Genomic DNA, 22,640 nt, shown 5'->3' with positions numbered 1-22,640 from the left:
TACAGCCCAGGTTGCAGCCTTTTATGCCAGTTTCAAGTGACTTGAGTTTATGCCATTAACATACATTGGTGGACATCAAGCTCAAAATTGGCTATAAATTAAGGAAAATACTCCTCCCCACAAATGTAAAATCATTATCATGTAAAATCAGTAAATAACAGTGGGAGCATGTCATATTTAATAAAAACAGGTTTTAAGCTTGATGGCCTTCAATATATGTTAATGACATAAACTCAATCACTTGGAAATGGCATAAAAGGCCGAAACCTGGGTCGTAATTAAATAAACGTCAGTACAGTCAAATAGTGTTGTGTTCATTTAAAAAAGTTATTGTATGACTGTTGCTCAGCAACATCAAAAACTGTTTACAAACAATCTCATTTCTACTAAAGCAGTCACTCTTTGCAGCATTACATCAAATAAATTAGTTCTGGCATAACCCACCACAAAAATTAGCTACAAATCATTCCGCTTTTCTGTAAATAGAAGCAATTTTCATCGTCACATAGCTTACACAAAAATTATCAGTCTTTGTATGCAGATGGTGAAAGCTGAGAAGACATCACTTACTGCTAATTACATTATTCAAGTATTGAATAAATATTAACACTGTAACATACCCCATAGTTGCCTCCAGCGAAATTCCAATTGTTTGTTGCGTGCTAAATGTTTCTTGACAGAGTAATGGACACGCTGGATGAGGAGATTTGAAAACCCCATTTTCTTTAAGAGGTAGGCCATGACCGGAGAGTGTCCAAATGGATCAATGGACCAGCTGTTGCTATAAATAATAATCCACAGTCACAAACTCATTTGTGTACAGTTGTTGCAAGACTTAATATGAAAAATAATAAAAAGAGAAGGGACTGGTGCAAGGAAGAGCTAATTCCCAAGAACTTATTTTAAGTTATTGCATGTTTTGTGTTAGAAGAAGAAATGGACTACACACAGTCTACTGTCAGTGCACATAAATTGAAGAAGTAATATGAATGACAATCACTATTTAAAGTTTACATAACCCCCATTATATTCAAGTTACTTGGAGAAACATTTCAACACACACCTGTTTATTTTGTGATTCTTATTGGCTCTCTTCAACTCTTGTTTTACTAGTAAGTGATTCGTCTATCTACAAGCTTTGAAACAGTGACACCATACCAAACATCCAGTAGGATGTGCAGCCTCTCCTCAAATCCTCAGGCCCATCCCAGAACCTCTCCCCTGAATCTATCTCTTTCCTAACCCCTACCACTCACCACACTCCTATCTTCCACATGTTTCCTGAAATCCATAAACTCAACCATCCTCAGACACCACACCATGATGGGTTACTGTGCCCCACTCAGGAAATCTCTGCTCTCGTGGACCAACAACTTCAGCCTGTTACCCATGACCTTCCATCCTATATAAAAGATGCCAACCATTTCCTCCACAGACTCTCCACAATTTCTGTTCCATTACCACCTGGCACCCCGCAATTCACTACTGTTCCACCTCCCTCTACATTAACATCCCCAATGCCCATGGCTTTGCCACTACTGAACACTACCTTTCCCAATGCCCAGATGACTCCAAAACTACAAGCACCTTCCTAGTCACCATGATCAACTACATCCTCGCCAACAATTACTTCTTCTTTGAAGGAATATCCTGCAAACAAATCCATGGTACAACAATGGGCACCTGCATGGCAGCATCCTACACCAATCTATTCATGTGCCATCTAGGGGAATCCTTACTAACCACCATGAATCCCAAACCCCTCATGTAGTTCAGATTCACTGATGGTATCTTTGTGACCTGGACCAAGGATGAGGACACACTATCCACTTTTCTCTAGGACCTCAACATCATCTCTTCCATTCACTTCACCTGGTCCTCCTCAAATCAACAAATCACCTTCTATGATGTTGACCTCCACCTCAAGGATGGTTACATCTGTACCTCTGTCCACATGAAACATACCATCCACTAACAATACCTCCACTTCAACAGCTGCCACCCAGTCCACACAAAGAAGTCCATTCCATACATCCTAGCTACCCATGGTAATCTTTTCTGTAGTGATGAGTAGTCATCCTCTAAATATACCAAAGGTTTCACTGAGGCCTCAACAGTACCTCCCAACCTTGTTGAAAAACCAATCTCCCTTACCTTGTCTCTTCAGTCCCCTGCCATCTCCCACATACCCACTGTGCAGCCATGAAGGAGCCCTCCTCTCACGATTCAATAACACCAGGGCTGCAGCAGCTGAGTCATATTCTCTGCCAGGGTTCTAACTACCTCTCGTAATTCCATGAATAACATATCCACTATCTTGCCCACCCTTCCCACAAACCTACGCAATGTCCTTGTCCATCCCCACTCTACCCCTGCTCCCAAACCCTTGCCTCACTCATGGCTCATATCCCTGGTAATAGACCTAGATATAGGAACAATCCCATACACTAGTGTGGAGTTAGCCATTCAGCCATCATTAGGTAAGCTTTTTGCACTGGAGATGGCTAGTTCAACTATTCGCAGTACCAACGTAGCAATGCCATGGTGAGTGATGTTACATGGACATATCAGTCAATCATCCAGACTGTTGGACCTGAAATTACTGAACAGGCAGCTACCCATCTTTAGGAAAGCGAACACAAATGCAAGAAGGCAGCCACTACATGAGTGGCCTCTGTCAAGTTTCAGGCTCCCTCCAAGTATTGCTCCAAATTGGCACAAAGGTGCATGCATAATGGTGATCCTACATGTATCCTCTCTGTCAGAATGCAGGCCCGTAGAGTTAAAATTCAGATGCCACATTCTTAAAATTAACTTTCACTGGGCATGTCACCTGCTATAAAATGTTTTCTTTCCGAAGATAGAGCAATCACAACATCCCACACCTTACCCAAAAGAAACCCACCATCATGATTAATAAGCTCTTCCACCACACTTATTTCCACAGATTCTTTTCTTTAAGTGCATCCCAGAAGGATCTCATCGGGGTCAAGATTCCTGTGGCATAATAATCCATGGAATGCCCTGTGGAGATACTATGGTTGGCTACTGCTGACTTGCAGGGCTGTGAAATCACATTCAACGCACCTTCCATGCATGGTGTGCATGGTCTGATCCATGTAGACTTTGCCACGCTGGCAAGGTACTTGTAGATTCCACCCCTCCACAATCCCAGATCATCCTCCAGCAAACTGAGAAGAGCACAAGTCTCTGTAGGTGGGTAGAAGATTACTTTGACATAAAGTTTCCTTGAGATTCTGCTTAAATTTGTCAAAATAGTGCTGGCATGTGGGAGGAATGTTCCAACCACTGTTTACAGAGACATAATGACATTGTTGAAAAATAGCATCACTTATGTGAGTCACTTTGTAGTGTAGGACAGCAGTGAATAAAAGTTAGTTGGCCTGGCATAATATCGTGTAACTTAGTTTTTGAAGTCACCTTTGTAACACTGGAGGAAGCACGTCCCCAGAACTGCATCAATGCTATACTTATTTTACTTCAGAAGAAAGGAGACAGACTAGTGTGAAAGAGTTATAGACATAAAAGTCTCTTCTCTGTGACTCACTAAACTTATCACCAATGTAGTATAAAAAAAATATCTTAATCAGGCCACTGAAAACTTGATTTAGACATTTACAAAGCACAGACCAGTTCCAAGTTGTGGATATAAATTACCATTTTATCTGGGATTCTAGCACTTTAAAAAATCTGTTGACTGTGCTTCAACCAAACCTGAGCTAATTGCTCTTGAGAAACATGACATTTTTTCAATCTGCATTAGTACATACGCCATTGCTACAGCTTCTATTATACCTCACCCAGAGCAAGAAAAAAAATCAGAATTGAAAGAAGCATCTCAAGCAATAACATTCCTTATAAAATAAACTGTTCTCAGCAATTTTCATATCCTTACCCTGGGAAAACAAATACGGAAAACTTGTTAATGAAACAAACTTAAATTATAATTTTGCACTGTACTGCTTGCCTAGATTGTGGATACATTTCAAAACCAAATGGAAGAGTAGGCATGAATGTACAGCTGAAACTAAATTATACTGTGACTAAAATAATTTACAATGAGCAGGAGCAACATAAATACTGACAGATGGAAAAGTTTAAAGATCTTTGTCCAGAAGCAGATACTGAATGGCTTATGATAGTGATACAGTTTATGCATCCAACACGCAAGTCTTTGGGTATTTACCATATAATAAATATCACTTACTTGGGTTTTATGTTAAGATTATATTCCAGCCAATTATGCCCATCAATCATCTGCCCCAACATAGAAAAATAATGGGTATTGGCTTCATCATTCATAACCCATCCACCAGTCACAATTTCTAGTTGACCATTTTCAATCAGTCTGAAAGAGAAGGAGAGGACAAATGTAATTTGTAACTTAAGTTTCAAAATGCGATACTAAAACACTAAAAACATACCTTTTCACTTCTTCTTGTATATCAGGCGTTATTTCATTCCACCACAATTGGAAAAATGAAACTTCAGCCCATATAAATTTACGGCGCTTATCTTCTCCCAGTTTTTTCACCATGTTGTTTAAAATGCTTCTAGTCTGTCCCTGATAATAATCTTCAAACGTTTTAATCCATCCTGAAACACCAAATGCAATGATATAAGAATCAAGAATTTTGCAAGAACTATGATACTTGGTTAGAATATCAGGAAAATTATAGACAGCTGATGCATCTGCTCCATATAAGAAAGACCAGTCTGCAGACTAATCAATGTACATTCTTTCTGTCTATCTTTACCAAGTTTTTCAGTACTCTTTTAAGCATGTTCTGAATTGATAAAAGTATTTCAGATCTCAAATACTCATTGTACTATGATCCGTTCATCATAAGAATGAACCTGATGTAAACAAACACAAATGCGATGATTGCTCAGAAGCTGTAGCACACGTACACTGGGATTGTTACGCTCTTGAAAGTAGGTCCTACTTACTTATTAGATATCTTATTACTAAGTTACGTTAAATGGAACTTTAAGATACTCAAATGTATTAACAACCATCAACATTTTTCTCAATTACGGTTCAGGTATATAGTTTTTAATTCAAAAATCGTGTACAGTCACAGCCTCTGCAGCATTGTGCTCTGATTGTCGCGCTGTTAATGTGCAGTATGAAAATGGCTGAGGCCGCTTTCTATTCCGTAGTGGAACATGGTAAAAAGTGCCGAGCAATAGGCTGTTCTTAATGTTTTTCATAAATTTATGGAGATAACCAGCTTTGAAGTTTTCTCTGCACTTATTTACTGCAGTTGATAAACCAGCACTGAATGAGTAGCACAGTTGGTAGTGTAATGGAATACGAACCGAATGCAGTTATTTGTGCGTTGGTTCAAATCTCCTCAGTATTGTTCCCCCCCCCCCCCCCCCCCTTGATCAATTTGAAATACCTACATCTCATAACTATAAAACTCATCATCATTTTTATGAATAATGCACGTCTTCTTGTTTCTAATTACATATTGGATGCGAATTTCCTGTTTCCATTTCAAATACAAATTCTCAATTATCGACATTTTATGAAAGACTGTTTATAAAAGTTGTTTAAATTAAGAAAATATAACAATTTAATTTGTTAAGGCAAAACTGAAAAACCCAATGCTCTTTATTTGGATTATGTCCATTGTTTTATATCAGAGAGGTAGATAAGTATCTTAGAAACATGAAAAATAATCATTTTCACAGCATCAAGCAGATCATAAAAATGCTGTATTTATACATTTGCTACTGTACCATTACAATATGAACCCAACAGAACTGATCCACAGCCATGCTGCGGATTTGGCCCAAGAAGTAACAAGACTGTTAAGCCGACAGACATACTGGAAATAACGAACGCTGCTTTTTCACACATCACTGCTGAATGCTGGCGGGATACAGAATGGTTTGTCATAAAGGAAGAAAATAAAATACTGCGCCTGGCTGGCTTCATGGATTCTGTTGATAGGCTCATTATCAATGTAGCAGGTGACACTTCCAGAACTGAAATGTATTTCTCAGATTCAGATAAGCAAAGGGCTAAGAGATTACCAGATGACTGACTGTAAGTAATCCCTCCAGTGGCTTCAATATTTAACTATATGGTGAAATCCTTCAATACTCTCTTACGTTACACACAGTTTAAGCAGAAAAATTACCCTGTGGTTAAGTCAGGAATTTTCATCACTCTTGTTTTTAATTATAATAGTACGTTAGCTAAAAACGATAACGTGCTGAGGTTTTCATCTAGTCATCTAAGGAGCGTATTGTGGGAGATCTGCAGTGTATTATTTCATTCTGCTTAAAAATTAAATGACATTCGAAGCTGTATTGCTCCTCTGCTCATCTCTTTTTATGTGTGAAGTGCAGCTGGCCACATCGCTGCAGGTTAGCTGTACCTGCTGATCAGTCGGTGCTGTCCAAGTTAAATGCGGCGGTAAAGCTGTTGTCCCATATTTTCGCTAAGTCAATGTGCGTGTAACGCACAGCACAAAATGTACCCTTATTATCATACTCGACAGTACTTGAGACAGCCTGGCTGCAGTCCCACGTCAAACAGAAATCCAATGAGGTTCCAGCAAACGCAAAAGGACACATAGTGCAATGTTTGCTTCAGGTTTATTCTTATGATGAACAAATTATAGTAAAAAATAATAAAACATGATAATTAAGTTGTTTTGAGTTTTCATGAGTCACAGATATATGTGAAATTTAGAGTGTTCATGAGAGACAGATATATGTGAAACTAGATAGATTCCATTCTTGGTTCTTAAAACTGAGCAAGTAGCAATTACAATTTCAAATAAAGGCATAGTTACATAAAGGTTGGCAACTCTTTTGAGCAGGAAGGAAGATTCCTGGAAATCATTTCTTTGTTTGGAATTTCACATTATTTTGACAGCAAGCCATTCTGCCATAATCTACATAGTGACTATAAAATGTCTCCCTTCACATGGGTCAACTGCTGCCACTGATAGATCAACAACTCTTGCTGTTGCCGGTATTCAGATAAGAACAATGTGAGGGCACCCCTGACGTTCCCATGAACACTGTTTGGGGTCATTCCATGTCAAGTCACCCAGGCCTTGACACCAACCATGTCAGATTTTGATGAAACTTGGTACAATTACTTCTTTTATCATCCTGAAAGCACTTGTAAAATTTTTTTTCTGTATCTCTTATAGTTTTTTTAATAAATTTTTAAAGTTTTTAGATTTGGCGTTGTTTCAGCAGTCGGAAATCGTAACTTAAACGTGTCCTCACAACTAAAAAATCATTACAGAATACTCAAGATATCAGTATGAAATTTTGGAATAAGTTTGTGTATTATATCTAAATGTTAAAAAAATTACCATAAAAATATATTAAAATCTTCCATGTGAAAAAAAAAAAAAATTACAAGTTATTTAACCTGTTTAATAGTTATCTAATTTTTAAAATAATATTAATTATATTTTAAAAATAAAAAGTACAAAGTGGCTTAGACACCGAAAATAAGTTTTTGTCTTCTTGGAGTAACAATGTACGCTTGGATTTTGTTTTGTTACTCCTGTGTTTTGAAGTAAAAAATTATTACAGTGTTAAATAGTGCTTGGATAGTATTTTATTAAGTTTATTCGAACTTTCAGTAAGTACTGTTACTTAGTTTACAGAGATTCTTTTCCAACATCCTATAAAAGTAACCAGAACAGTAATCAGACCAAAAGTGAAATCAGTATGTCAGATATTAAAACCTGTAGCGTAGGGTTATTTAAAAACTCTGACTGTTTCCAAACAACCTACACACCTTCAAAAAAGTTACAACCGGTATCTGAATTGAGTGAGGAAGAAAAAGATTTGATCCACTTAAGATCTGGAATTAATCTGTGTGAATTTAAGAATATATGTTCACACCACAGCTATTACTTTTTAAATGTTTTTGAAAAGTATCAAACAACATGTGTAGACCCACTAAAAAAACACAAAAAGCCCATCAAAAAATCGTTGAGAAGTGTAGGCTTGGATCTTTCTAAACAATTACTGACAAAAAATATTTGCATAAAACCTGGACAAAAGCTTTGCTCAACATGCCGTAACTTTTGTGAGGAAAAATTAAGAGTTGAAGTCAATGAAAGTGAAACAGATGATGAAGTCATGGTTGAATTAGAATCATTGGAATCCAGAAATGAATCCCTCGTACAAACAAACATTGCTCTTGATAATTTAGGTTTAACACCGATAAAGCTTCATGGCTTGTCAGAACAAAGTAAAGGGTCTTATTTTAAAAGGAAGGTTAGCAGTATTGAAAAGACTACAAAAAAGGCAGTTTCAAAAGCATTAAAATATGATGCACCAAGTTCTGATGATGACAAAGAAGATACAAGTATGGTTGAGAAAGCAAAGGATTTTGATGTAATGATTTCTCTTATGAAAGAGAAGATTTCATCTGTTGGGAGGTCTAGAAAAATCCAGATTCTGACCTTGGCTCCAGATTATTGGAGTCGAAATAAAGTGATGAAATAATTTAATGTAAGTGAGTACATGGTGCGACAAGCTAGAAAGCTAAAATCTGAAAAGGGTATTTTGGAAACTCCTGGTCCAAAAAAAGGTAAAACTCTTTCTGAAAATACAGTAAGACTTGTAACAGATTTTTATGAAAAGGATGAAAGTTCCAGAGTGCTACCTGGAACAAAAGACAAAGTAAGTGTTCAGAAAAATGTGTACATGCAAAAAAGACTCATTTTGTGTAACTTGAGAGAACTCTATTATTCTTTCAAATGGGAGAATCCCAAGGTAGAAGTAGGATTTTCAAAATTTTGCTTCTTGAGACCTACATGGTGTATCCTTGCTGGTGCTGCAGGCACACACACTGTATGTGTATGCAGTATCCACCAGAATGTTAAACTATTACTGGATGCTGCGAAAATTGAAGAATCTTATAAAGACCTAATTAAGATGCTTGTGTGCAACACGGGAAACTAAAACTGCATGCTACATCATTGCGACAGCTGTCCTGCAAATACTGCACTAACTGAGTACTTAACTGAAAAACTAAGTGAAGATTATGATTTAGAAGAAGAAATTGTAATCAGTCAGTGGGTTAACACAGACAGTGCAGAAATGATCAAACAGTCTATCAGTGTTGAAGACTACATTTCTTTATTGGTTAGGTCATTGGAAAAGTTCACCCGCACTCATTTATAGCAAAATCCCAATCAGCAGCCTTTAAAAGATTGAAAGAAGACCCACCACCCAAAACAGCAATTATTGTGATGGATTTCAGTGAAAATTATTCCTTTGTTATACAAAATGAGATCCGAGTTACCACTGGAATAGAGGTGGTTGTACTCTACACCCAGTTGGAGTTTTTCTAAGAAATGAGGAAAACAAGGTTTTTGTTTCCAACCACTGTTTTATTAGTGATGACCAAGAACATGACACTGGTTTTGCTAACTTTGTACAAAAAGAAATTACAAAGTGGCTGTCATTACATCATACTGACATTGACTCAGTTCACTACTTTACAGATGGTTGTGCTGGGCAGTTCAAAAATAGAAACAGTTTTAAAAATTTGACTGAACACTTGAGAGACTTTAATTTGAAGGCCCAACACTCTTTTTTTTGCAACAAGTCATGGGAAGTCAATTTGTGATGGCCTAGGAGGAACTATTAAAATAATTTTAAGGAAAGCCAGTCTACAGCTTTCAGACGAAGAACAAATAATGACAGCAATCGATGTGTACAAGTTTTGTGAAAAAAATATTGAAAACATTCATTTTCACTTTATTGACAAAAAAGAAGCTGATTTGCTACGGTTAAAACTAGAAAAACGTTTTTCAGCAACCCGAACCATTCCTGGAACAAGAAGTTTTCATAACTTCAAACCACTTCCAACAAACAACCTTGAAATTAGAAGGACTACAGATAGTGTAAAACCCTCGTTAATCTTTTCTTTCCATTCTTCTTCTGATTGGGTTCGTGTTGAACCATCCATAAATAGCTATGTGGCTGCAAATTATGATGGTAACTGGTACTTTGGACTGGTAAAAACAATATTCAATGATGAAGAAGATGCAGAAATTCTATTTCTACATCCTTCAGGACCAGCTGCATCATTTTATTGGCCTGAAAGAGAAGATTCTTGCATAGTGCCTTTCGAGCACATAGTCTGTGTAGTAGACGCACCTCAATCAAGCGACACTGGAAGAATGTATTACTTTAAAAAAGACTGTATCAAAAGAACTGAAAGCTCTTGGATGAAGTGGAGAAACAGTTTGAATCTGCATTAATGTTTATAAAAAAGACGAAACTACTCAAAAAATTCAATGTTTCAAGCAATCAGTTGGGTTATACATAAGTGTCGTAAGTACACTATCTTTGTACATAATTCTAATGTAATCTACTATAATTAATAAACATGTTAAAAAGCCATCATTATTTTTGTTTTATCAAGTAGCCTATATGTTTAAGAGTAAATTAAAACAAATTTGAGCATTCTATCAGGTCTGAGACTCTAGATATTGCAATTCTTATAAAACAAAACATCCGTTAAAAAAAAAAAAAAAGAAAAAAAAATACATATACAGGGTTATTACAAATGACTGAAGCGATTTCACAGCTCTACAATAACTTTATTATTTGAGATATTTTCACAATGCTTTGCACACACATACAAAAGCTCAAAAAGTTTTTTTAGGCATTCACAAATGTTCAATATGTGCCCCTTTAGTGATTCGGCAGACATCAAGCCGATAATCAAGTTCCTCCCACACTCGGCGCAGCATGTCCCCATCAATGAGTTCGAAAGCATCGTTGATGCGAGCTCGCAGTTCTGGCACGTTTCTTGGTAGAGGAGGTTTAAACACTGAATCTTTCACATAACCCCACAGAAAGAAATTGCATGGGGTTAAGTCAGGAGAGCGTGGAGGCCATGACATGAATTGCTGATCATGATCTCCACCACGAACGATCCATCGGTTTTCCAATCTCCTGTTTAAGAAATGCCGAACATCGTGATGGAAGTGTGGTGGAGCACCATCCTGTTGAAAGATGAAGTCGGCACTGTCAGTCTCCAGTTGTGCCATGAGCCAATTTTCCAGCGTGTCCAGATACACGTGTCCTGTAACGTTTTTTTCGCAGAAGAAGAAGGGGCTGTAAACTTTAAACCATGAGATTGCACAAAACACGTTAACTTTTGGTGAATTGCGAATTTGCTGCACGAATGCGCGAGGATTCTCTACCGCCCAGATTCGCACATTGTGTCTGTTCACTTTACCATTAAGAAAAAATGTTGCTTCATCACTAAAAACAAGTTTCGCACTGAACGCATCCTCTTCCATGAGCTGTTGCAACCGCGCCGAAAATTCAAAGCGTTTGACTTTGTCATCGGGTGTCAGGGCTTGTAGCAATTGTAAACGGTAAGGCTTCTGCTTTAGACTTTTCCGTAAGATTTTCCAAACCGTCGGCTGTGGTACGTTTAGCTCCCTGCTTGCTTTATTCGTCGACTTCTGCGGGCTACGCGTGAGACTTGCCCGCACACGTTCAACCATTTCTTCACTCACTGCAGGCCGACCCGTTGATTTCCTCTTACAGAGGCATCCAGAAGCTTTAAACTGCGCATACCATCGCCGAATGGAGTTAGCGGTTGGTGGATCTTTGTTGAACTTCGTCCTGAAGTGTCGTTGCACTGTTATGACTGACTGATGTGAGTGCATTTCAAACACGACATACGCTTTCTCGGCTCCTGTCGCCATTTTGTCTCACTGCGCTCTCGAGCGCTCTGGCGGCAGAAACCTGAAGCGCGGCTTCAGCTGAACAAAACTTTATGAGTTTTTCTACATATCAGTAGTGTGTCGTGACCATATGTCAATGAATGGAGCTACAGTGAATTTATGAAATCGCTTCAATCATTTGTAATAGCCTTGTATATATATTTTTTTCATAGAAAATATTAATATATTTTAATAGTATCATTTTTATCTTCAAATATGTATAATAAATAAATTTGCTGCAAAAATTCATGATGTTATCTAAAAGAGTTTTTAAGATATGCAATTTTAAAGTTTTGAATAAAAATTAAATTTATCATTTCCGAAGGTTCGGAAAACGCAAAACATAAAAAGCTTTAAAAATTTATTAAAAAAACTATAAGAGATTTGCAGGTGTTGTCAGGATGGTATTAGAACCATTTGAGCCAAATTTCATGAAAATCTAAGGAGGTGGGTGTAAAATTTATTTTTTATTGGGTGATTTGATACGGAATGACCCTTTGGGGAACCTGACTGGGAATGTCACACACTTTTAGAATACCAGAATATAAGAAGCATAACATCCACCCTTGTGTTTTATGAAAGAGCTGTACATGTTGGCAGTATTATGAAAAGGAAAGTTGCCACTCATTTATTAAAAGTTGTGGTGGTGTACAAATTTCTGTCTGTCTGTGTATTTATGTAACGGAGTCCACTTTAAGTTCATATCTATGTTGCCAACATTTAGATAATGGAAAATCCAGAATGGAATGTAACAATATTATGAAAAGGAAAGTTGCCACTCACTGTATAGTGGAGTTGCTGAGCCACAGATACGCACAACAAAAAGACTGTCACAATTAAATAAAGCTTTCAGCCAGTAAGGCCTTCGCCAAAAATACATTCACACACACACACACACACACACACACCATGCGTCAGAATGAAATTTTCACTCTGCAGCAGAGTGTGTGCTGATACGAAACTTCCTGGCTGATTAAAACTGTGTGCTGGACCGAGACTCAAACTCGGGATCTTTGCCTTTCGCGGGCAAGTGCTCTACCATCTGAGCTACCCAAGCACAACTCACGTCCCCTCCTCACAGCTCTACTTCTGCCAGTACCTCGTCTCCTACCTTCCAAACTTTACAGAAGCTCTCCTGCAAACCATGCACGTGCACGAACGCACCTCACACACACAACTGCAGCCACGGTCAACTGAAATCACACTGTGAACAGCAGCACCAGTGCATGATTGGAGTGGCGACTGGGTGGCGATATGGAGAAGGGTGGAGTGGGCAGAATGGTAGAGGCGGAGTGTCTGCCACCCCTATCACTATCCCTCCCCCTCCCCACCCCTGCCTCCTCCTTAGCTTCACCCTATCGCCACTCCCATCACGCACTGCTGCTGCTGCTGCAAACAGTGTGGTTGCAGTTGCTTGAGACTGCAGTTGGATGTGTGAGATATGTGTGTGTGTGTGTGTGTGTGTGTGTGTGTGTGTGTGTGTCCGACACCACAGCCACTGACTCCTGTGGCAATTAGAAATGATAGGTTAAGCACCACATTGGGCCACTGTTTCTGCTTCTGCCTGTTCCTAGAAAAATTTATATGCTCAGAAAACTCTCAGTATCACTTGTTAACATAATAATACTCGTCATGTTTGCTTTATGGTCTCACAATGCACTATAACAGTTGCACGCTGTCAACGTAACTAACATGAAAATCAATGATAACGCTTTACTCACAACCTCAAGTACATGCTACAGACAGATGCTACTGGCTGGTGTGTCACATAGTAAACTGGCCCTTGCTACTTCACACCACACCACCTTGAATAGGTTTGACATGGAAGGAGGGAAGATGGTGTTAAGAATGCAATAAAAAGAAAGGTAATGTTAAGAATGTAATCAAAATGAAGGGCATACATTATTGTTGCTTTAGGAGATAAGTGATACACTTCCTTTTGAAGCTATAGATGTGGCTCACTTCTCTGATATTGTGAAGGAGATAGTTTCTAATTCACGTTCCTTCAATACCTACAACAGAAAAGGATTTAGAGAAGATAGTTGTGTGGCAGAAACAGACAGAAAGGATCCTGCTTTGATGGGAATTTGTATTCCACTGTGTTATTCAAATAAGAGTGTTACAACCCATGAGAAGAAAAAGCAACAGTACACACTGATCTGATGGTAAAGAGGACAGACCCTGTGATAACTTTCAGAATTTAGCAAGGATAACTGCGCTTTCAATGGTGAAATATAACCAAGGCGGTAAATTCATAAATGTACTGTATGCAGGCATTCATCAGAAATTTTTAACCCTCTAAGTTCTCCAGGGAAAGACTTCATAGGATAGGATTGCTGTAACCAACAGATGGAAACAGAAGAAATTGTACAAATTTCTTTTTTTTTTTTTTTTTTGTTTTGTTTTTTGTTTTTTCAGGTCCAAAATGAAGAGCTTTTCACATCTTTTTCACTGCATGCAGAAATGCAGATGCTCTCTTACAAGGTCAGCCCACTTTAGGAATATATCAGACAAAAAATCTAGTCTTCACTGAAGGAAATAAATTTATGTTTGTCTCATTTAGGACTATAGACGGGATGGATTCCTAAATATTTTGCATCAAAAAGCATACAATGACCAACTGGAACCATTTGGGATTAGGATGGACTGTTTTTCAACACTGTAGTCTGTACCAATTGCAAAAATTTATACTGGTCAACATGGATATTCTGTAGTTAACTAGATTTTGCACTTAAATACAACTAGAGATCAATGTACACATGTGTTAGGTATTTTAGAGTATGATATAACTGATGACTGTTCATTGAGCAACAAATAGAAGAGTATTCATTCCAACAACAAACCCTGGGGGACACCTGATACTATCTGCCTACACTGTGATTTTGTACACCCAGACATCACGTACTATTGGAAGAGTTTCAAATACGAGAAAAATCATTTTACTGCAGTCAGAGACAAATTTAGCCCATCAATTCTGGCAAGCAAAAAAGTCAACAATATCAAAGTCTTCACTAATATTTAAATATAGGGTTGCCACAATCTTTCCCAAGTGAAATTCTCTGATATTGCCCTGATTTCCAGACAAGCTTCTTAGCATTTTTCTCTGGCAAATTTTGAGATCTCAAGGGTAAGTAAAGACCTGATATGACAAAAAAATAAGAACTACTGTATTTCTCCACCATGTGGCAAAAATCTTAAGTACTAACATCAACAGCTTTTGTAATGAACTGTTTTTAGATGGAGAAGGCAAGCCAAATGGTATAGGTGTTTCATTATACCAGTGTTGCTATTTTATTTCAATAAAATAAAACACATTTGGAGACAAAAATATGCATTTCCTTGGAGTAGCAAGACAGATTTAATATACCTTCATTGATTTCAGAAATAACCTCAGAAAAAGGAAGGCCTCTTGAAGAAGCGTGTAAGGAAGGGAAGAGTTGTGTAAACCAGCACTATCAGCGAGCACCAATAAAATGATGGTTCTACTATGTTCATTATTGTCAGTTACTATTCACTGTGTTATGTCCACTATTTTAAAGGTATTGTGTAATTTTTCTTTCAAGAAATATGTGAGTACATAGCGTACAAACCACCAGCAACTGCAACAATTTTCTTCTTCTTATTGTCAATTGTCAATTGCTGTAATGGCCTAAAGACAATAAAATCTTTATTATTTATTATTATTATTATTATTATTATTATTATTATGTCCATACTGTCTAATATATAAATTATTTTTGAAGTGCCAAAATGTACTAGAATAAAAAAGTCCATAAAATGCTGCAATGTACAACATACTTGTGGTGAGACAGTCACAATTCCTGAAATCCATCACCCGTGGCCTCTGGGCTGCTAAGAAGCACTGCAGTCGTGGGTCCTTGGATAAACAACGAAAATCCACCACATCATGCCACACACGAACAGACCCAGCCTGCAGGCATATCTGTGAGACAAGGTTCGAAGGGCAAGGCTTGCACATTAGTGGAAAACAATGGGCTTCAAATCAGCAGGCCCGATCCATTAGAGAAACTCAAAGAAATGGCCTGTGGTTTCGGCCCATCATGGAAGTCCATTCATGTGACCGGCTATTCACGTGTCACATATAGCACGTTGATGAAATGAGGCCGCACTGATCAATTCATGTAACAGATAACTTGCGGAAATACTCTGAGAATCAGTACTAGTGAGGATAGGTAGCAACTCACTGTAAAGATGACTCCTGAGCTGCAGACAGGCATGTAGAAGAGACACTCACACTCTCACAACAAAATTTTCGGCCATAGCCTTTGTCAGAAAATGAGAGCACACACATTCATACAATCAATCAGACACATTTACACAATCAATCAGATATTACTCATGCACACATGTCCACCGTCTCCAGTCAACAATCTCTAAGAATGAGATCCAAACAAACCACTGCTCACACCTGCACTGACTACAAGCTAAGGGGAGTGGTAGGAAGGGTAGAAGCAGTAAGAATGAGGGAGTCAGGAAGCAGTGCAAGTACTCAGCTGTGCCCAGCCAGCAACAACGGACAACATCTCATTAACTAAACCATTTCATTTACTGAGACAAAAAACAAGATTTTTCAAGTGTTTCTTTCAAATTTCCCTGATACATTTGAAATTCCCTGACATTCCCTGATTTCCAGACCTTGTGGCAACCCTGAAATAGTATGAAAGCCATCACGTGTCTTTTCACAGGTCGTCTGCTCTTTTTATTATTGTAGAGGATGCACGATTGTGATTGTGGAATAATGGTTAGTATTTGTCTAGTAATTTATTCATTTCTATGCAGTTGTTAAGCTGGTCATGGACTATATATTCTAAGAAATTAGACAGCACAAGCTATTGTCAGAGGTTGCTTTAGCAGCATCCTCCTCAGGGCATATATTGTGTCACTTAAAATAAAGGCCTGAACTTACCTGGATCATTGTGTGAGTGAGGAACGACAAAAACTTTCAGTTTCTTTGACTCAGTCCACTGAGTTGGATCGTACACTATATTCCAACCTTGTTTCCACGCTCCTCCATCCACATTATCGAAAGGCAGTTTTTCATACAGATCCAAAAGCTAAAACAAAAGAACTTACATCACTAGACTCGTATAATAGTCAACTTATTTAAAAAACACACAGAAGTACGACATAAACACAGTATTATACAAAAACTGTACCAATAGGAATCAAAAAAGGAATGAAATGATTTAGCATCCCATCAATGATGAGCCTCAAGACAGAACACTAGCTCAGAATGTGCAAGGACAGTGCATGAAGTTAGCTACAGCCCATTCATGAGAATCACCTTGGCATTTGCATTAACTGATTTATGGTAACCACACAAAACCTTAACAAGGATCGGTAGAAATGCATTTAAGTCAATTTCCTCTCAAGAGCAATTTCAGTGCCTTAGCTACACAACCACCTATCTCAGTGCAAGAACAAGGAAGAAGCATGAAGGTTACATTTTAAAATCATGACAACACATTTAAAGTGTTAAAATGATAGATTGCCCATTTGAACAGTCACATTAAGGATGCATCTAAAGATCTGTAGCAGAAACTTGACCAAGGTTTATCATTATCTGTCAGTGATAGAAACTACTGTGATATCACGATCTTTCCTTTAACCCAAAAGACATCATTTAAATCACTTACAGAGTTGGAATAGGTACAAATGGTCAGCCTTTGTAAATATAGTCTGTTCTGTCATAAGATTTCAGTCCTCTCAACCCACAGAGGACACAATATTACTAACAGGGGATGTACAGGGTGTTTCAAAAATGACCGGTATATTTGAAACGGCAATAAAAACTGTTCTCCCAAGCATATTGCAACAAACGGTGTATTTCTATCGCTGCTCGTTTAGTTTTTATTGCCGTTTCAAATATACCGGTCATTTTTGAAACACCCTGTATGTAGATAAATTATCACAACATAAATTGCAGTTGACAATAAAACAAAAAATTACAATAAACACCACTTAAATTTGCTATATGTGGATGCCCAGTATAAGTATGGAGGTGATAGCTTTATGTCCCATGGATCATTTGCATGATAAATCATCATAATGTGGAATGAGTCATTTTAGATTCACATCACAAATTAATTTGTAAATACAACAACATGCTAAACATAAAAAAGTGTGTGTGTGTGTGTGTGTGTGTGTGTGTGTGTGTGTGTGTGTGTGTGTGTGTGTGTGCGCGCGCGCGCGTGTGCGTATTTTAGTACATAGTAGTACCCACCACCTTTTACATATTACAATAATAAAAATTCTTCTACAGAAAGGAACAAGTTGTCAAGAGGAGACTTATTCAGTTTGTTTTCAAATCTTACTTTGTTGTCTGGCAGACATTTTATAAGTGTTCAAAATTTTAACTGCAGCATTGGCACCCATTTTTATGCTACATACAAACTTAATGTGGAGTAATGAGTGTCATTTTTTCTTCTTGTATTGTAACGCTGTACATAATTGTTCCTTTTGAACTGTGGTGGATTATTCACAAAATACTTCATGAAGGAATTACTATACTGTAAAGCAGAATGCACAACTCCTTAAACAGATGTCTACGAGATTATTGTAGGTGAGCACCACATATTATTCTCACAGCACATTTTGAGCAATGAAGATTTTTTTTCCCTTTAAGACAGGTTACTCTCGAACATTATTTCATATACAAAATTGTTAAGGCTTTCGTGGCCACTTGTTGACAAACTACCTATTGGCTTCCGTCTCGGGTTCTTCGGCCAACGTTCATCTAATGATTTTTCTGACGTTTCGCCAGCACGAGTGGCTGGCATTGTCAAAGCTTCGCCCTCCATTGCCGGTGGTGAACTGGAGCCGAGCTCGCGGGCGCAGACTATATGTACCTGGCGCGCCAACGTCCGAGGGCTTCTCTGCGGTCATTTCCGGTGCGGTTCTCCTCTTGCTACCTGCGACGGTCGTTCGCTGCAGTACGGGAAGCCAGGATCCGTTGACCTTAAGGCTTTCCGCTTTCTTGTTCAAACTGTTTGCGTGTTTTCGTATTTCTACAGCTTCTCTGAACAAGCGCGTGTGATAATGCTTCTCTACAGCCAGAACTTCCGTGTCGGCGAATTTTATTACGTGGTCGGTCTCATTCAGTGCGTGCTCTGCCACGGCTGATTTCTCCACCTGCCCCAACCTGCAATGTCGCTTATGCTCTTTGATCCTGGTGTTGACGGATCGTCCAGTCATTCCGACATAAACTTTTCCGCATGTGCATGGTATACGGTATATTCCCGACATTGCAAGTGCCTTAGATCGGCGAAGGAGAAAAGAGACCCACTTGCGATCTCCCTGAAACTCTGTACAACATCTGGTTTAGTCAGTTTATCCAGGTCCCGTCTCCTTCAATTCCCATCTTTTTGCAGTTTCTACAGTTCATAACCAATAGATTGTCGTCAGAGTCCACATCTGCCCTGGGAAATGTCTTACAATTTAAAACCTGGTTCCTAAATCTCTGTCTTATCATTATAAAATCTATCTGATACCTTCTAGTATCTCCAGGATTCTTGCATGTATACAACCTTCTTTCATGATTCTAGAACCAAGTCTTAGCTATGATTAAGTTATGCTCTGTGCAAAATTCTACCAGACGGCTTCCTCTTTCATTTCTTACCCCCAATCCATATTAACCTACTATGTTTCTTTATGTTTCCTTCTCTCCCTTTTCCTACTATCGAGTTCCAGTCACCCATGACTATTAAATTTTTGTCTCCCTTCACTATCTGAATAATTTCTTTTATCTCATCACACATTTCATCGATTTATCATCTGCAGAGCTAGTTGGCATATAAACTTGTACTACTGTAGTAGGCTTGGGCTTCGTGTCTATCTTGGCCGCAATAATGCGTTCACTATGCTGTTTGTAGTAGCTTTGTATTCATTATTAAACCTACTCCTGCATTCCAGAATGAGATTTTCACTCTGCAGCGGAGTGTGCGCTGATATGAAACTTCCTGGCAGATTAAAACTGTGTGCCCGACCGAGACTCGAACTCGGGACCTTTGCCTTTCGCGGACAAGTGCTCTACCAACTGAGCTACCGAAGCATGACTCACGCCCGGTAATCACAGCTTTACTTCGCAGGAGAGCTTCTGTAAAGTTTGGAAGGAAGGAGACGAGGTACTGGCAGAAGTAAAGCTGTGAGTATCGGGCGTGAGTCATGCTTCGGTAGCTCAGTTGGTAGAGCACTTGTCCGCGAAAGGCAAAGGTCCCGAGTTCGAGTCTCGGTCGGGCACACAGTTTTAATCTGCCAGGAAGTTTCAAACTCCTGCATTAGCCCTATTTGATTTTGTACTTATAACCCTGTATTCACCTGACAAAAAGTCTTGTTCCTCCTGCCACCAAACTTCACTAATTCCCACTATATCTAACTTTTACCTATCCATTTCCCTTTTTAAATTTTCTAACCTACCTGCCCGATTAAGGGATCTGACATTCCATGCTCCGATCCGTAGAACACCAGTTTTCTTTCTCCTGAGTAGTCCCCGCCCGGAGATCTGAAAGGGGGACTATTTTACCTCCGGAATATTTTACCCAAGAGGACGCCATCATCATTTAACCTTACAGTAAAGCTGCATGCCCTCGGGAAAATTTATGGCTGTAGTTTCCCCTTGTTTTCAGCCACTCGCAGTACCAGCACAGCAAGGCGGCTTTAGTTAGTGTTACAAGGCCAGATCAGACAATCATTCAGACTGTTGCCCCTGCAACTACTGAAAAGGCTGCTGCACCTCTTCAGGAACCACACATTTGTCTGGTCTCTCAACAGATACTCCTCCGTTGTGGGAAACTTTCAATATATAACTCTGTTGCCACATACAAGTGTTACCTCACAGTAATGACTCACTCAAAGCATTAAACAGCACAGCAGCATCAGATCCCAGTCAACTGCTCATTCGATCACTAATTATCCCGTAAACAACTGGGATTATGCTCATAGCTTATAATCTGGTTGGAATATTTTTTTTTTTTTTTTTTTTTTTTCCTCCACAGAGTGTAAATTTTTTGACATGCAGTTCATTGTTTATTTTATATTATGGCTGCTAACTTGGACATATAACAACACAACTTACCACTGTGTTAGCTAAAGCCATAATGAAGGAATAGGTATGGGCTCACAATCATAAAACAAAAAAGTTATGCTACAAGACAATGTTATTTGTGGCTGGCGCACTTTGTACATAGGCGTACCTGCTCGATGTTTACATACATTTTTCACCTGTGACTCATCATCTATAGCCCTTCCATTTAACTGAACAGTAATGTTTTCCTGTTCTCGGAATGTTGTCATGTCTCTCATTTGAGGTGAATGCCAACAGCCACAGCACATTATCTCATATCAAACAAAAGAGAGTTGACTTGAAAAATATGGGACATTGCTGGGTGTCATTAGCAGTTGCAGCTGCTCTAAGTGGGTTCTCTGTATGGGTCGGCAAATGTAAATAAAATTGTACGGCCCAAAGCCAGACATCCATTAATAACAGCACATACGTTTAACAGTCTAGCGGGTATGTTAGTGATTTAGTTACATATTCCATTTATCATTTGAATGATTTTTTTGTGGAAATGATGTGAAACAAGTCAGTTTACAGGATATGTATACATGTTATTGTTAACATTGATGAGCACATTATTTTTTAATTCTATCCATACAACTAAACTTAACTTGTATAAAGTAGGTAACAAAAGCACAAAATTAAGGAAATGGATTGGAAAAATGCATTGCAAATTAATGACAGGCTTCAAAATGAGTAGATTCATGTTGTCGTTGTTGTTGTTGTTGTTGTTGTTGTTATTGTTAGTGCCCACAGTTGGGTGAATGCCAATCACAATGCTCTCTTCAGGTTTCAATTTTGCAACTACTTATTGATCAAATACAATTAACATCACTCCAAAAATTGATAAAAAGGACAGAAGGTTCAAGTTCACATTAAAGTTCATCTTACATCACTATCTTTATAGAAGGAACACTAGTTCAATTTGAGAAGCATACAAGAAGGTATCGAGCATGATCAATTTACAAACCATCCAAATATTTACCTGCAGTGATACTGGGAAACCACAGAAAAACTAAAGGAATGGGGCCCCACACTTACAGAATACTGCTCCAGATCCTCAGCTAATGTGTAATTTGAGATGGTACATGAGAAATAAAAGACCGAAGGGAGTATCGAAAAACGCAATGGATGATACTTGGTATCATATTAAATACTTCATTTGAATAATAAAAGCCTTCATTTGCATCTGATTTAATTTTCTGAAGTGGTTAGAAGGAAGAAGGAAATTGAGGAACTGGGGAATAAAAATTAAGATATAAGCTCTGGACAGGGGTTAGGAATTTAGAAATCAAACCATAAAGACCCTTAAATGAGAAACCTTGTTGGTCAAATTCGCATTTTCCTAGCTATGGATTTGCCAGACGAGCCCATACACATATAAACAAAGTTTATCAGTTTAATTTCACTCTGAAGTAGGCCCTGTTAGTGTTCTTGAGTATTTTTACAGTACTGAGAATAGCCACAAATGCAGACAAAGCAGTTATGACATTGACTTTGGCACAGTGATTGAGGAGGAAGAAGAAGAAGGAGGAGAAGAAGAAGAAGAAAATATGCTGATCCAGGGAATTGCTTAGAATGGGAGACAGATTTAGCCACGAAACTCCGCTAAAGAAAATATTAGTCTTAGAACCCAATGATCACACCTTTCTTCAAATGAACAACAAAACCTTTAATAACTTGTTGAAGGTCTTGCAAAAGAGCAAACTTGTTTGTGAAATTTGGTCTCATCTAGCCACGTGTGTCAAGCACACCTGTACACTTACCCACAAAGTTTGTCAATTTAACCCTACTTTTGA

The 22,640-nt window shown here is 38.3% G+C and overlaps 1 protein-coding gene across 2 annotated transcripts in view; it reads right to left on the bottom strand.

Moving 5' to 3' along the window:
• The window catches only part of LOC126466493 (alpha-mannosidase 2), a 201,713-nt gene that overhangs the window by 122,292 nt on the left and 56,781 nt on the right, over window positions 1-22,640 (bottom strand). For both annotated transcript variants that reach the window (XR_007585984.1, XM_050096391.1), the window contains exons 4-7: window positions 16,693-16,840; window positions 4,446-4,617; window positions 4,229-4,369; window positions 621-781 (exon numbers count right to left, since the gene is read on the bottom strand). Coding sequence is in view for 1 of the 2 variants with exons in the window: in XM_050096391.1 (XP_049952348.1) it covers window positions 621-781; window positions 4,229-4,369; window positions 4,446-4,617; window positions 16,693-16,840 (622 nt within the window). In the remaining variant the exon portion in view is untranslated. The remainder of the gene's footprint in view (window positions 1-620; window positions 782-4,228; window positions 4,370-4,445; window positions 4,618-16,692; window positions 16,841-22,640) is intronic.

This window comes from Schistocerca serialis, chromosome 1 (genome assembly GCF_023864345.2).
Source record: "Schistocerca serialis cubense isolate TAMUIC-IGC-003099 chromosome 1, iqSchSeri2.2, whole genome shotgun sequence".
Lineage (NCBI taxonomy): Eukaryota > Metazoa > Arthropoda > Insecta > Orthoptera > Acrididae > Schistocerca > Schistocerca serialis.
Note: the sequence above shows the minus strand (reverse complement) of the source record. Positions and strands in the feature narration are given on the sequence as shown.